Genomic DNA, 12497 nt, shown 5'->3' with positions numbered 1-12497 from the left:
GTTTCAAGTATGATAACGCCTTGATAACAGTTGATAACAGTTGCAATCTGTATCTCTCTCTTGCTACCTGCTTGGCCTTCTGAGACTGCAGTATGTTCAAAATAAATAAACAGGGCTGCGTTCCCAAAGAGAAGCAGCAAGGTCAGGTACGTCTACAAGATCCCTGCGCCGTATGCCCTGCATTGTATATCGGCAAGGCAAATCGTATTGGCCAGAGATTCCAAGAGCACAAATATGAGGGAAATAGTAAAATGGCGGAAAATAGACACCAACCAAAGTGCCTTTTCCGAGCACGGCGTGTGTTTTTACCAACAAATCACCTTCGAGCGAGCAAGCATGCTTGGCATGCAGCTGAATACGTTTAAGAGGCTTCATCTCGAACACGACGTATCCAGGACTGAAATAGAAACATGAACAGGTGCCCTTAATTGGTCGCTGACCTTTGCCTACGCAACAGTCTCCCTCAATGACCACGGAGAAGAAACCAGGTCTGCTGACTGATGCGTGATTTTTATTCAGACTCCCCTGAAGAAGGAACCCAGATGGTTTCGGAACGCTGGAGTCTTGTTTTCTGCCTTTATTGGTGCCAAAGTATCCTCGATGTTACAAACTCGACCAGACAGACATCCGTCAAAAATTTACGCGCTCAAACCAGTGTTTTAAGCAGCGCTTAGTTATTGCGGTAGCCGATGGTCTTTGAAAATTCCAGCGATATTCACTGTTTCAGCTGAAAATAATCGGAAATCCTTTTTTCCTAGCTGAGACAAATATGCGAGATGCTTCAAGAATATTACGTCAATTATTCTCCTGTGCCAGCTTTAGCTTCTCATCTAATATCAGAATATATTACCTGTATAGTCTGTTCTGGCACCTAACGTGACGATATCAATAGAACACGGAACACATATTTCAAAACAAAATCAACCGCAAGGAAGAATGGCTGAAAGATATCGAATACTTGTGATGTAAAATGGAAATGGTCTCAACATACGTTTAAGGGAGATGATTTGGTTTGGTTTGGTTTATGGGGTTTAACGTCCCAAAACGACTCAGGCTATGAAAGACGCCGTAGTGAAGGGGTCCGGAAATTTCGACGACCTGGGGATCTTTAACGTGCGCTGACATCGCACAGTACATGGGCCTCCAGAATTTCTCCTCCAAAGAAATTCAACCGCCGCGGCCGGGATCGAACCCGCGTCTTTCGGGTCAGCAGCCGAGCATCATAACCACTAAGCCACCGCGGCGGCATTTAAGGAAGAAGGCATGTCCTCTTTAATAGCATTTCTGGCGAACCTTTCGTTAGTGTAGATCAGCATTTATTGTCCAATTAAATGCCATTTTCCTCATGCATCCGCGAAATGTGTTTCCCAAACGTACATACCCACACTTATTTTCCCCTCTTAGTCCTAAATTCGATAGGAGTATTGCTTACGTGGGCACGGCAATTCTTCCTGTGGCCGCATATCATATATAAGGCGTGGAGTGCTGCTTAGCTACAGCCTTCATTTACGTCTTACAAAGGTCTCTTCAAGCTTGATGCATAGTAGAGGGCTACACCAAAACCTGATTATGCAAGATAATTGCTGATTTTGTTTGGTTGGTTGCCGCCGTGGTGGCTCAGTGGTTATAGCGCTCGGCTGCTGACCCGAAAGAAGCGGGTTCGATCCCGGCCGGGGCGGTTGGACTTCGATGGAGGCCAAATTCTAGAGGCCCGTGTACTGTGCGATGTCAATGCAGGTTAAAGAACCCCAGGTGGTCGAAATTTCCGGAGCCGTCGACTACGCGGCGTCCTTCATAGCCTGAGTCGCTTTGGGACCTTAAACCCCAATAAACCAAACCAAGATTAATGCATCACGTGCGCAAATATTAGGTGGGAGATATTACGTTTATCTCCAGAGGTGCGTTGTAAGGCTATCTCCAACGAATGTGCACAATACGACGTAATACAAGAGTTCTTAAAAGAACATTGGTATAGATGCCCAGGAAATGCGCCATTTGGAGAAATAAATGACAGTACTTTATTACGCACACCCACGAGCTCCAAGCGACAGGTTTCGCATACAGGCACTGCAGCTCAGCTGTAGAAGTCATGGCCGTAGCCATCGCATCATCCATATCCATGGCCGTAGCTTCCGCAGCCACTGCATCCTCCATATACTGTACAGATGTTGTTTGTCCTTGCGTGAGAGTTCGTTCATAGTTTGGACATCCTAGCCGTAGAACCCGTGCCCGTAGCCGTAGCCTCCGTATCCACCATATCCACGGCCGTACCCTCCATAGCCACCATAACCTCCGTAGCCACCATAGCCACCGTAGCCTCCGTAGCCGCCGTAGCCTCCATAGCCTCCGTGGCCTCCGTAGCCGTAGTGCGCCCTCTGGTTATCGTAGTGGTGAGTGATGGCGTGGCTGTAGCCTCCGTGGCCGTAGCCGCCGTGGTAACCAGCATTGGCAGCTGCCAGGAAAATCAGGACTACGAAGGTGCACAGCTGCATGATGAAAACTGCATTCAGTGCAAAACTCAGACACTAGAAAATAAACTAACGCATTAGAATATTTCACACACATTAAATATTAATAACAAACCCAACTTGCACCTTCAGTCCCAAAGCCTTACCTGTTCTGCTCAGTTTCCAACAAGTCATGCCTTCTAAGACCTGAAGAAACCGTTAGCCAGCTTCAAGTAACCTGATATACTTGTTGATTTTACTAGGAAATTCAAATCAGCGCGCAGTCTAGCAGCTTGAGCTAAGGATACTAAAGAATTTGCTTGGGCTGCAGCATGCAAGTTACTATGAATTAAAATTGCCCGCAGTACTGCTTTTTTGAAAAGTGTGCATGAGTGCGCCTTGTTATTTCTTCGTACGGGACCTCCGACCACTCGTACTACTTTTGGTCCAATTTCGCCATTTTCGCAAGCTGTGAGAGTGAGTACATGTCTGTAAAACGCTTTTCTGCTAGCGCTTAAGTTGATTCACTCATATTTCACATGCTGTAATTTCGCCTCATGCATATGTATTACGCTTTTAACAGCACCAACTATGTATGTACCTTACATTTCGGGCCTCTCTCCGTCTCTGGACTCATTCTTTCTCTCATTATCATCATCGTCATCAACGATTCCCGCCGCCCCCTCCCCCCCCCCCCCCTCCCTCGCCCCACAATCTTGCAGCTCAAGCTGGGCTCTGGAATAAGACCTTATTGATTCAGTGGCAAATGTCTGAAAAAGGCTTGAAACGAAATCATTGCTCTGCGTTTTCTGTTTTTAGTGAATAATGGAAAGCCTGATCAACTGCAACTCTAAACGCACGCAGTATGTCTAACTGCCATAAGCCATATGTTGCTACTGCAGCTGAAACAAATGCATCCACAGACGCTACGCAATTAAAATGTTGATCTGTTTGCAGGTTAGGATGTGAATGCAATGCCCAGTGTCTTCCTTGAAAAGGTACATCACTGTTTGCAGCATAGCCTGCACTGTCACAGTTTTCGAGGTCAAGATATCAAACAGGTCCTCTAAGTTGCATCACCGTAGCGCTTTTATATCGAAGGATTGTTCTCAGCATGGTTGGCATAGCATCCGATGCCGAGGCCCATATCCATGTCCACATCCCAAGCAAGGCAGCGCAGTGGATACTCACAAGGGTCTTCATGGTGAACGGTTGCTGAGCTGCTGAGCTAGTAAGCACTGCCTTTTTGGGAGCCTACCGCGTCTTATATATACTGTTTCGCCTGAGCGGACCTATCCCGCGTAGTATTACGGGTCACGCGGGGCGCGTTCTGCTATCCTAGGAATTGAAGCGTATTCCGGTTTCCTGACGCTAGAAAGAAAAGAGGCGCTTAAAAAAAAAACCGGTACGCTTCGCCTAACACCAGCTAACCGTTGCGCGAGAACTTAAGAAATAAAGGAACAATGCGCCTACGTTCTTAGTGGGAGCGCATTCGTAGAGGCTTAAAGTGTCCGGCTACTCCAGTCATATAGTACTTTGCAGTTTTCCCGTCGTCAAATCGTGGGTTCCGTCTGTAAAGCATCTCCTGAAAAGAGTAGTCTATGCAGATAACCTTTCATAATTATTCAGTTTGTGGTTGTCTCTGGAAAGATCCATGGGTATTCCACACTTCATAAATTAGATAGAAAGTAAAACAAGCAAGATGGATTATTATCTGGTTGAGATATGAAAGGAACAATGCTGAGATGAAATCTCTTGAGCCGTTCGCTGTGTATCCCGTATCCATTCGCTGAAATAATCCTCAGATGCTGAAGACTATATAATTGGTTCGTGATCACACCCACCTACGGCAACACGGTCTTATTTTGTTCCAGGCTCCTTCACGTCGTCTCCTCAGATTTCGGCCCTTAAAGTGCCACCGGAATTCAAACGCATATTTAGCACCTTGACTTTTTGTTTTCTGTTAGAAAGGTGACCATTGTTACTTGTAATTCCTGACGTCGTCCCTTCTGACCTACTCTCGTTTATATGATCTTACGTTAGGCTTGCTAATATTTGCTTACTTTGCCAAAAAATCTGTATCTTGGATGCCTCCTGCCTTTTAATCCCCGTTTGTGTTTCGTACTTTGCACTGATCGCGTCTGGACAATGTTTTTGTTTTATACCAACAAGGCTGTTTAACACCTCCCAAGTACTATTGTTTTTTCTACAATTGTCGAACGTTCTGAATCTGTTCGGGTTTCAGTAACTTATTCTGAAATTCAGTTACTTCCGCAGTGGCTGATACGGAAGTAGTAGATGCATATTTCACCGAGAAATACATCTGTCCACTGCGCGATATTTTTCAGTTAGCGAGAGCAATCCGACCATTCCGATGACCTTTAGGGAAAGAGCGCAATGAAAAGGAGTTAATTAATTGTACAAACACTTATTTATTTCTTAACGCCCACAGAAGTTGTGTTCATTTACGTGGGCTATAAATATGATTAGTAACCTTCTACACACCTTCTTTCAGTTCGCTTTCTTGAAATTCATCCCCCCCCCCTCCCTATCTCCCGTCTGCACATGCAGTGATAGTGGCCACTCTGAAGCCAATCGACAGGCCCTGCCTTTTTCTCATCTTCTAGCAATCCCTTCTTATCCTCTTTTCAATGTTTCGCTAGTTTTTAATGAGTTTGTTTTCTGACCCAAGCCACTGATTAAGTATACGTGCTTTCCATGGATATATTATGCAAGCCTCACGACCCTCCTGAAAGTTGATCATGAAAACCGCTGCTTCTGCGGAAAAGTGTATGACCCCTTTTCCTCTACGCCTTCATAAATGCCATTTACTTTTATCTCTCGTTTTAAGTCGTCATATATTATCGTATATTGGCGGAAGGGCTTGAGCCTGTGGGCTTCTCCAGCATTGAGTACCTGGGCCCACATTATAAATTCAGTACCCCAAGAGATCGATCCCTCAAGTGGTCACCGACTGGCTGAAGCGGCAGGGCCGATTGTTGAAATATTCTGTTTCATTGAAAAGAGCAATTTTCCCGTTCCGTCATCTGCGTCAGAATTCTGTCAAGGTTCTGTGAACCACTCCTTTGAGCAAAATTCCAGCACATTTAATATAAAATTGACGTATCCTAATAAACCCAGTGTAGATATAATATATTAAGTTCGTAAGTGCACTTTCACTGCGCTAGCTGCCACGGAAACGGTCTTGCATTTGCATCGAGCGTCGACCATCGTCACTCTCATGTCAAGCGTCCGCGAACGCTAAATATAAAACTGGTGGTTTTTTTTTTTTTGAACGTTTGGAGGTTTATTAAAACGAAATACAAATGAGTTGTAAGTTTCGTGAAAAAGTTAGTACAGTAGGAAGTCCCAAAGTGAAAGGGCGCAAGAGCAATAAGACTAAAAACAATTACTTCCGCCGAGGCAGGAAGGGCTCGAATAATAAAGAAAAAAAGAGAAAGGGACGAACAGAAGGCAAGCGTGCAAGAAGTACATATGGGGAAGGCGCTATTGGTATGGAGGGGGGTGGTAGGTGCCGTAGCGCAAAGCTACTCAGTGGCGTGGATAGGGTGTGCCGGAGCGAATAACAACTCCCCAGCGTAGAGGGCGCCGCCGTAGAAGCGACGAAGCGGCGCATACGGAGGGAGCCGCAACGTACAGATGGCGTGGCAGGTGAGTCGCGCTGACATCAGTGCCCTGTGTAAAGCTCAACAACGACGTACGGAAGCTCGCGCTCAAGACTCATCACGTTTTTAAAAAGATAGGCAAGGGCGCGGAAACATCACCAAGCCGAGGGTAGGGCTGATACTTTCACAGTTCATACATTCTAAAAGCAAACAAATGTAAAGCAGAAACCACTACCAGCTGACGCTGATCTTCAGTCTTACAACGGATGAATCGCCTTTAAAATTCTTGGTCACTAACTAGCGAACCAAACTTTGCCGCTGCTTTTTAGAGCAGCGGCCATGCAACTGCGGCGGCGTCCAAACTCATTTAACGCCTACTGCAAAAGCGGTGCGCTTCGGAGAGGGCCAACGTTCTACATTCAAGCAGAATGTTAGCAGCCGTGCAGCAAGGAGCGGACTCACCGAATGAAATGGGCTTCAGTTTCGGAAGCAGCGCTTGCTTGCTGTCCTTACGACTGCTTCAGCGATACAGATGACCGCTACATATGCCTCCACAGCTCAGATGTCATATTGTGTCGCGTAGTTTAGTGGGCCATGAAGCGTAGTTGAGTCCGAAGTACGGCAGAAAAAGCATTAACGTAAGTGGCGACATGCTGGGCATGCACCGCTGGCACCGCGAAGTCACACGTCATCTCCCACGTTCTGCCATCCTTAGAATCAGTTCGACCACTCATTTGTAGTGATTAAGCTTTGAGCCTCTTTTGATGCAAATTTCAGCAATTACTACCCTGTAAGTAAAGGAACCTTAAAGAGTGGTGGAATTTCTCAGCGGAAAACGGACAAGAGCGGAAATATACAGACGACAGGTATGCTGGACTCTAGCTCGACATATTGACCCGGGGAAGATATCAATAAGGATGTCATACGCATCAGAACAAAAAAAAAAGGGTGGGGGTATATTACGGCCTGATGTTCTAAAAATAGCACCCTCGGTATGAGCTTTGCACTTGACTGTATACAGCAGCGACGGACAAAAGTTCGCGGAATTCAGTTCCGCGGGAAAAGAAAAAAAACGTTGTTTATGTGCTGTCCAGCAAACCAGGTCAACAAACAGCATTGAAGCGCTAGAGGACATATCTGCTGCAACATCTGCGAACATACCGGTCGGCTGGCTAGCAAGGGAACACAGAAATCATTTTTACGACATTTCGGTAATCGGAAAAAAGATTTCTACCAACTGGAATTTAAAAAACGGCCCTGAAGTTAACGAGAAAGGCACAAAAATTATTTAAAGGTATCAGTCGCTACTCAAATACTACTGCTTTCATTTTTTCAATCATAATTTCTATCTGAGCTGAAAGACAGCCTTCGCAAGTTCTGACCTATAGAAAATCCTATAACTCATCACACCATCACGTTTATTGATATCAACAGTGTCACAATTAATAAAGCTAAACGTGCTCATGCTGTTAGCAGCACCTTCACATCAGTATTTACGAACGAAAATACTTGTTCATCTACTATCACATCAAGTAGATAGAAAATACTTTCATGCCTAAAAAATTTTTAACAATAAAACACTTAATAGCAAAAGCATTTAGAGTATTTTACTCTGCCTATTCTCGCAGTCATTATGCGTTGCATTAATTTCAAACACTGGGTGGTATAGCCAAAGCTGTAGCTTTTTCAAAACCAGTAATCATTCTTCTTTCAGCTATCAACACATCGCATTTACGAGCGAGGCAGGTATCATCGCTTCGTAAACAATTTTAAAATTCCCGGTAGCTCAGGTCATTTCGTTTCTAACAATGAAATACTGAAGAGTACACCGAAAAGCGTTTTCAGAATTTCATGCAGCTTGTTCTCACAATCGCTATCTCTTCGCTTATTTGAGATATCTGACAAGTATCCGAAAGTGTGTCATCTCTCAAATCCGGTTATTGTTTTGTTCGATTAATTACCAACCCATCACATTAACCACCACCGTTTGCAAAATTACTGCGTGTGTCACTCATAGCCAAGCCATTACCTATCTAAAAGAACAAAGCAAGATTTGCAAGTACCAGCACAGTATCAGCACAAGTTTTCCGTGCGATGAGCAACTCGTTGGCTTTGCTACTTGACGCAACAATTGGCGCAGCCTTTCCAACTGACGCAGTATTCTTCAACCTTTTTAAAGTATTCGACCGAGTTCCACATCGCATTCTACTACAGAAACTAACGCGGTATAATATTCTCTCTTATGTTCTCTCATGGCTTAAAGACTTCTCGTCGTTCACTTGAGTTAATAAAACTAACTTTTCTCTTCTCGTAAGATCTGGTCTACCCCAAGGTAGCGTGCTCGGTAGTTGCTTTTTCGGTTCAATATTAATGATCTACCTAGATGCGTAAAGTTTTCAGTTGGATCATTTGCTAATGAGCGCGTAGTAAACCGGAAGATTACTAAGTAGACTGGTCGACTACTCTTCAATAATACCCGGCTGCGCTAACCAAATGGTTTTCATGATGGTCAATAGCATTAAACTTCTCTAAAACAAAACGTTTCGTTTAATTGCAGTCGACGCGTCCATGCACGTTAAAAATCCTGCCTACACTGCCGCAATCTCGCCTGAAATTAAATACGGCGAAGCCTTTTCGGGCCCTCGACAATCATATCTCATGGCTAATATCAAATCCTTGCAGAATCATGCTCTTATATTTATCATCTCCGACTACTCACATTTATTTTTTTTACGGTTTCCGAAAAGAACGTGCCGAAATAAGAAAGTTATCGCAACGTGATAAAGTGCTTGCTTAAAACTTTTCGATTAACTTTATCACCATTCATCACTTCGAGAAGATTTCTTTCATCTATCCCTCCTTTCGCAGATAACCGTGTAACCCGCCACTTCTTTTTACGGCAACTTATTCATGCATTCTCCTCCTTATCATTAAACGAAACAGTCTGCGGTCACTGATAACCTCTGAAACAGCCATCGAAAAAATTTCAGTAGGTCGTTTGTTGTGACCGAAACATGTACTGTCACCGATTCGGGCTCTTTGTCATTTTTTGTGCATCTAGACTTGGTCCTTCTGTTTGTAACTTTGAGTTTTTTTTTCTAGGTTTCGGCATATTGTTTATTAATTTTCAGTTTGTTCAGAGTGTTATCAGATGGCTCCGCCCTCACGTACTACCCCTCCCCTTAGTAATACTTTCCTTTGAGAGCCTTTGGGGGTAACGTTAAAAGGTAATGACACGCGGTTTTAATTTAACTCTACCGACTTCAGCCTTATAAGTGAATTTCCCCGCATGTAGAACTAGAGACAGCTGGGTAAAGAAGTGTGTCCGGTACTTCCTTGTACAGAAAGCCCCTGCTCTTCTCTTCATAATTTTATCTTCGTGTTTTATCATTGCAAATACCACAAAAAAAACAGGCTGATGTGGACCAACCATTTGCAAGACTGAAAGAGCTCCAAGACAATCTACAGCTGATGCTCCTTCCTATAGAAGCCACTGTTAATGTGGTCAAGCAGAAATGTTTGAAGTGTCTTGCAGCTTTAAAGAGTCCCGCACCCTTTTTCCTTATGGATATATACAAACTGTTGTTTGAGCTGTTTAACAGTATGCCTTTTATTTTTAATACTGCATGTTTAAGATATCCCCGTCGACTTACGCTGTATGTGCTACTGGCGGCTAACAGGTGACGTTAGTTGGTGAATGTGCAGGAAAGCTGTGCATGTGGCTCACCGAATGATCTATACGCATGAGCAATATTATACGGAAAGCTCTTTATGAGCACAAGAACCTTATTTTTCCTTTAACCGGCTCGAATTTCCGAGGGCAATAAAGGGCCGTGTGAGCGCAAAAGATGTACTCAGGGCGGAAGAGTTGCTATGTCACATAGACGGTATTCATTCACTGTATGCCAATGCCATGTTTCATTTGAACAGGTTTCATACCGGTTTCATTTCATATTGCTTCGACATATACTTTTGAACCAACTACCGCAACCTTGTTGAAAGCAGCAACACACAACCAGGAAATAAACAGCGAAGACCACTCGTTTATTGTGCGCGCCCATGTCATCCGTAAGTCAGATATCGGTCATTTGTTGTTGGACAGCCTAGCCGTAGAAGCCGTGGCCGTAGCCACCGTATCCGACGTAGCCGTGGCCGTAGCCCCCGTAGCCGTGACCGTAGCCTCCGTAGCCACCATAGCCTCCGTAACCTCCGTAGCCACCGTAGCCTCCATAGCCGCCGTGTCCTCCGTAGCCGTAGTGCGCCCTCTGGTTGTCGTAATGGTGAGTGATGGCGTGGCTGTAGCCTCCGTGGCCGTAACCGTGACCGTAGTAGCCAGCGTTGGCCACGGCCAGGACAACCAGGACGACGAGGGCGCACAGCTGCAAGAGGGCAACGACAAGAACCACATTGCAAGGCCATTAGATGTTTCACAACCACAGGAAGCTCGTTCTGGGCTTTAGTAACTAGTGCAGTTATCTTAAGACATACACATCAATGACCAGCCGTGGTGGTTGAGTGGCTTTGGCGTATGGCTTCTGAACTCAAGATGGCAGCTTCGAGTATTGGCCGCGGCGGCCGCATTTCGACGGAGGTGGAATGCTAGAACACCTCTGTGCTGTGCCATCGCCCACGTGCTGTGCGCTGTCAGCGTACTGTAAAGAATCTTAGGGGGTCTACACCTGGAGTGTGTCGCATCAGAGTGTGGAACACCACTTACCGGAAAGGAATGCGTGGTGAGTCGATCAGACAGTGCAGAGGAAACAAAAATTCTGATAAAGGAGAAATTACTTCATAACAACCACCACAGCAAAACCATACAACTACGAAATCAAGCTGTAAAGCTTTCGCGGAGACTTCGCTGTTGAAGAAAATCACCCGGTGCCAGGACAAAGTTTTCAACCGCGAAGTTTTTGTCAAAGCTGTATAGCTTTCCTTTGTAGCTGTATGGTCGTGCTCGGGGGGATGCTAATGACTAATTACTTCCTAAATGTAGACACACTCTACTTTGGTGATTTCCCTAAATAATGGACCAATAGACAGCAGTTAATGGAGTCAAAGTAGTTATAAAAATTAAATGTTTATCTCTGTTCTTCTGCCTACTTTAAGAAAAATGGAGCTGAGGGATGGAATTTAGAAAAAAAAGGAATTTCACGCTTGCTGCCCCTTCTTTAAAAGCGGGTGCTCTGAGAACAGTGCTTGCAGCTGCTAGTGCTACTCGGGTAATTTGAGGTTCACAGAATTGTGCAAGCCACCGGTACCCTAACAACCGTAAACGTTGGCGTTTGTTTTTAATTCTCGGCCCCTTGCTCCCATACTTGAACTCCTTCCTTCCCGGTGCCATCAAGGTGTCCACCCATTGTCATAATGCTGCGCAACCGTTCTTTTCACGTACTTACAAACCCCCCATAGGTGCATACAGAGAGGTGTTGAAGTGTTTGACAACCTGTTACGGCCCCGCGTCCCACTTGATGACGATGACAACAAAGTTAGCACGAGACGCGAGACAAGCTCCCAGTGCACAGGAGGGTCAGCTGACCACGGCGAAGAGCTACATGTGGCCGGTGACTGGAGGTGCCTCACAAAAAGGTTTCTCTTTAAGCCAACTTTCTCACATAAACCTGCAAGCTGCGAGACCTAGTACGTTGTGTGCATGCATGGAAACGTATTTCCAACGAAATTATGTGCAAGGAGTTTTCGGTCCCAAACTACTGTGAAGTCTACTCTGCTTGTTGCAGAGAAAGGGGCTAATGAAGCTATACTATTATATGGCTCATGACTGTTTCTGCAATGCATCTTTCCTTGAACATGGTTTTTGCGTTATAGTCTTACTTGACCGGCAAGGAGCTCGATCGTAAAAGAGCGTAAATTCATTCACGAGTTCCTAAGAATCACTACAGCATTTCCTTTTTTTGTAAGTATGCAAAGCAAGAAAATTTCGCATTCTTGTTCAACTAGTAACCACAATAGTATGCGCTCCTTTTGTTACGGAAGTCAAGCTTGCAATCCAAGCATTTGAGAGCAGTTAAACCATCCGCCAAATATCAAGATATGCCGAACTGCGAGTTCTAAGCAACGATTTTTATAAGCGCACCTCGCAGTCATCTCTGGATGCGCACCTCACAGCGCACCTCACAGTCATCGCGAGATCAAATCCGAGCCGTTGCGGCCGTATTTCCACGAAGACCAAATACAAATCTGCCCGAAGACTCTGCAACTGCAGTAGATGCTAAAGGATGCCAGGTGGTAGATACCGAACCCCAGGCTTTCACTATGGCGTCTGTCAGAGTCCATCCTCTAAGCTTATGGACGCTAAACCCCACATACTGTGTATCATATCAAAGAAACTATTCCTAGGAAATCGCGACTTGGACTTGCACAAGCCAAATCCGAACGTCAGCCGCAGCACCTCCCACATCGTATCCAG

At 45.0% G+C, this 12497-nt stretch overlaps 2 protein-coding genes across 2 annotated transcripts; both read right to left on the bottom strand.

The window, feature by feature from the left end:
• Positions 1–2153: 2153 nt before the first annotated feature.
• Positions 2154–3650, bottom strand: LOC149329109 (uncharacterized). The gene is made up of 2 exons (XM_089562124.1): positions 3639–3650; positions 2154–2486 (listed from the first exon to the last, which is right to left on the bottom strand). The coding sequence occupies exons 1-2, from the start codon at positions 3648–3650 to the stop codon at positions 2211–2213; spliced, it is 288 nt and encodes a 95-aa protein (XP_089418250.1). The 3' UTR covers positions 2154–2210.
• A 6403-nt stretch (positions 3651–10053) lies between these two features.
• Positions 10054–12212, bottom strand: LOC149329108 (uncharacterized). Its single transcript, XM_089559175.1, has 2 exons — positions 12207–12212; positions 10054–10452 (listed from the first exon to the last, which is right to left on the bottom strand). The coding sequence occupies exons 1-2, from the start codon at positions 12210–12212 to the stop codon at positions 10177–10179; spliced, it is 282 nt and encodes a 93-aa protein (XP_089415301.1). The 3' UTR covers positions 10054–10176.
• Between the last annotated feature and the right edge of the window lie 285 nt (positions 12213–12497).

Source organism: Amblyomma mixtum, chromosome 9, assembly GCF_055824585.1.
Source record: "Amblyomma mixtum isolate Tamu chromosome 9, ASM5582458v1, whole genome shotgun sequence".
Taxonomy (NCBI): Eukaryota; Metazoa; Arthropoda; class Arachnida; order Ixodida; family Ixodidae; genus Amblyomma; species Amblyomma mixtum.
The sequence above is the reverse complement of the archived record's forward strand: the minus strand, read 5'-3'. Positions and strand labels throughout refer to the sequence as shown.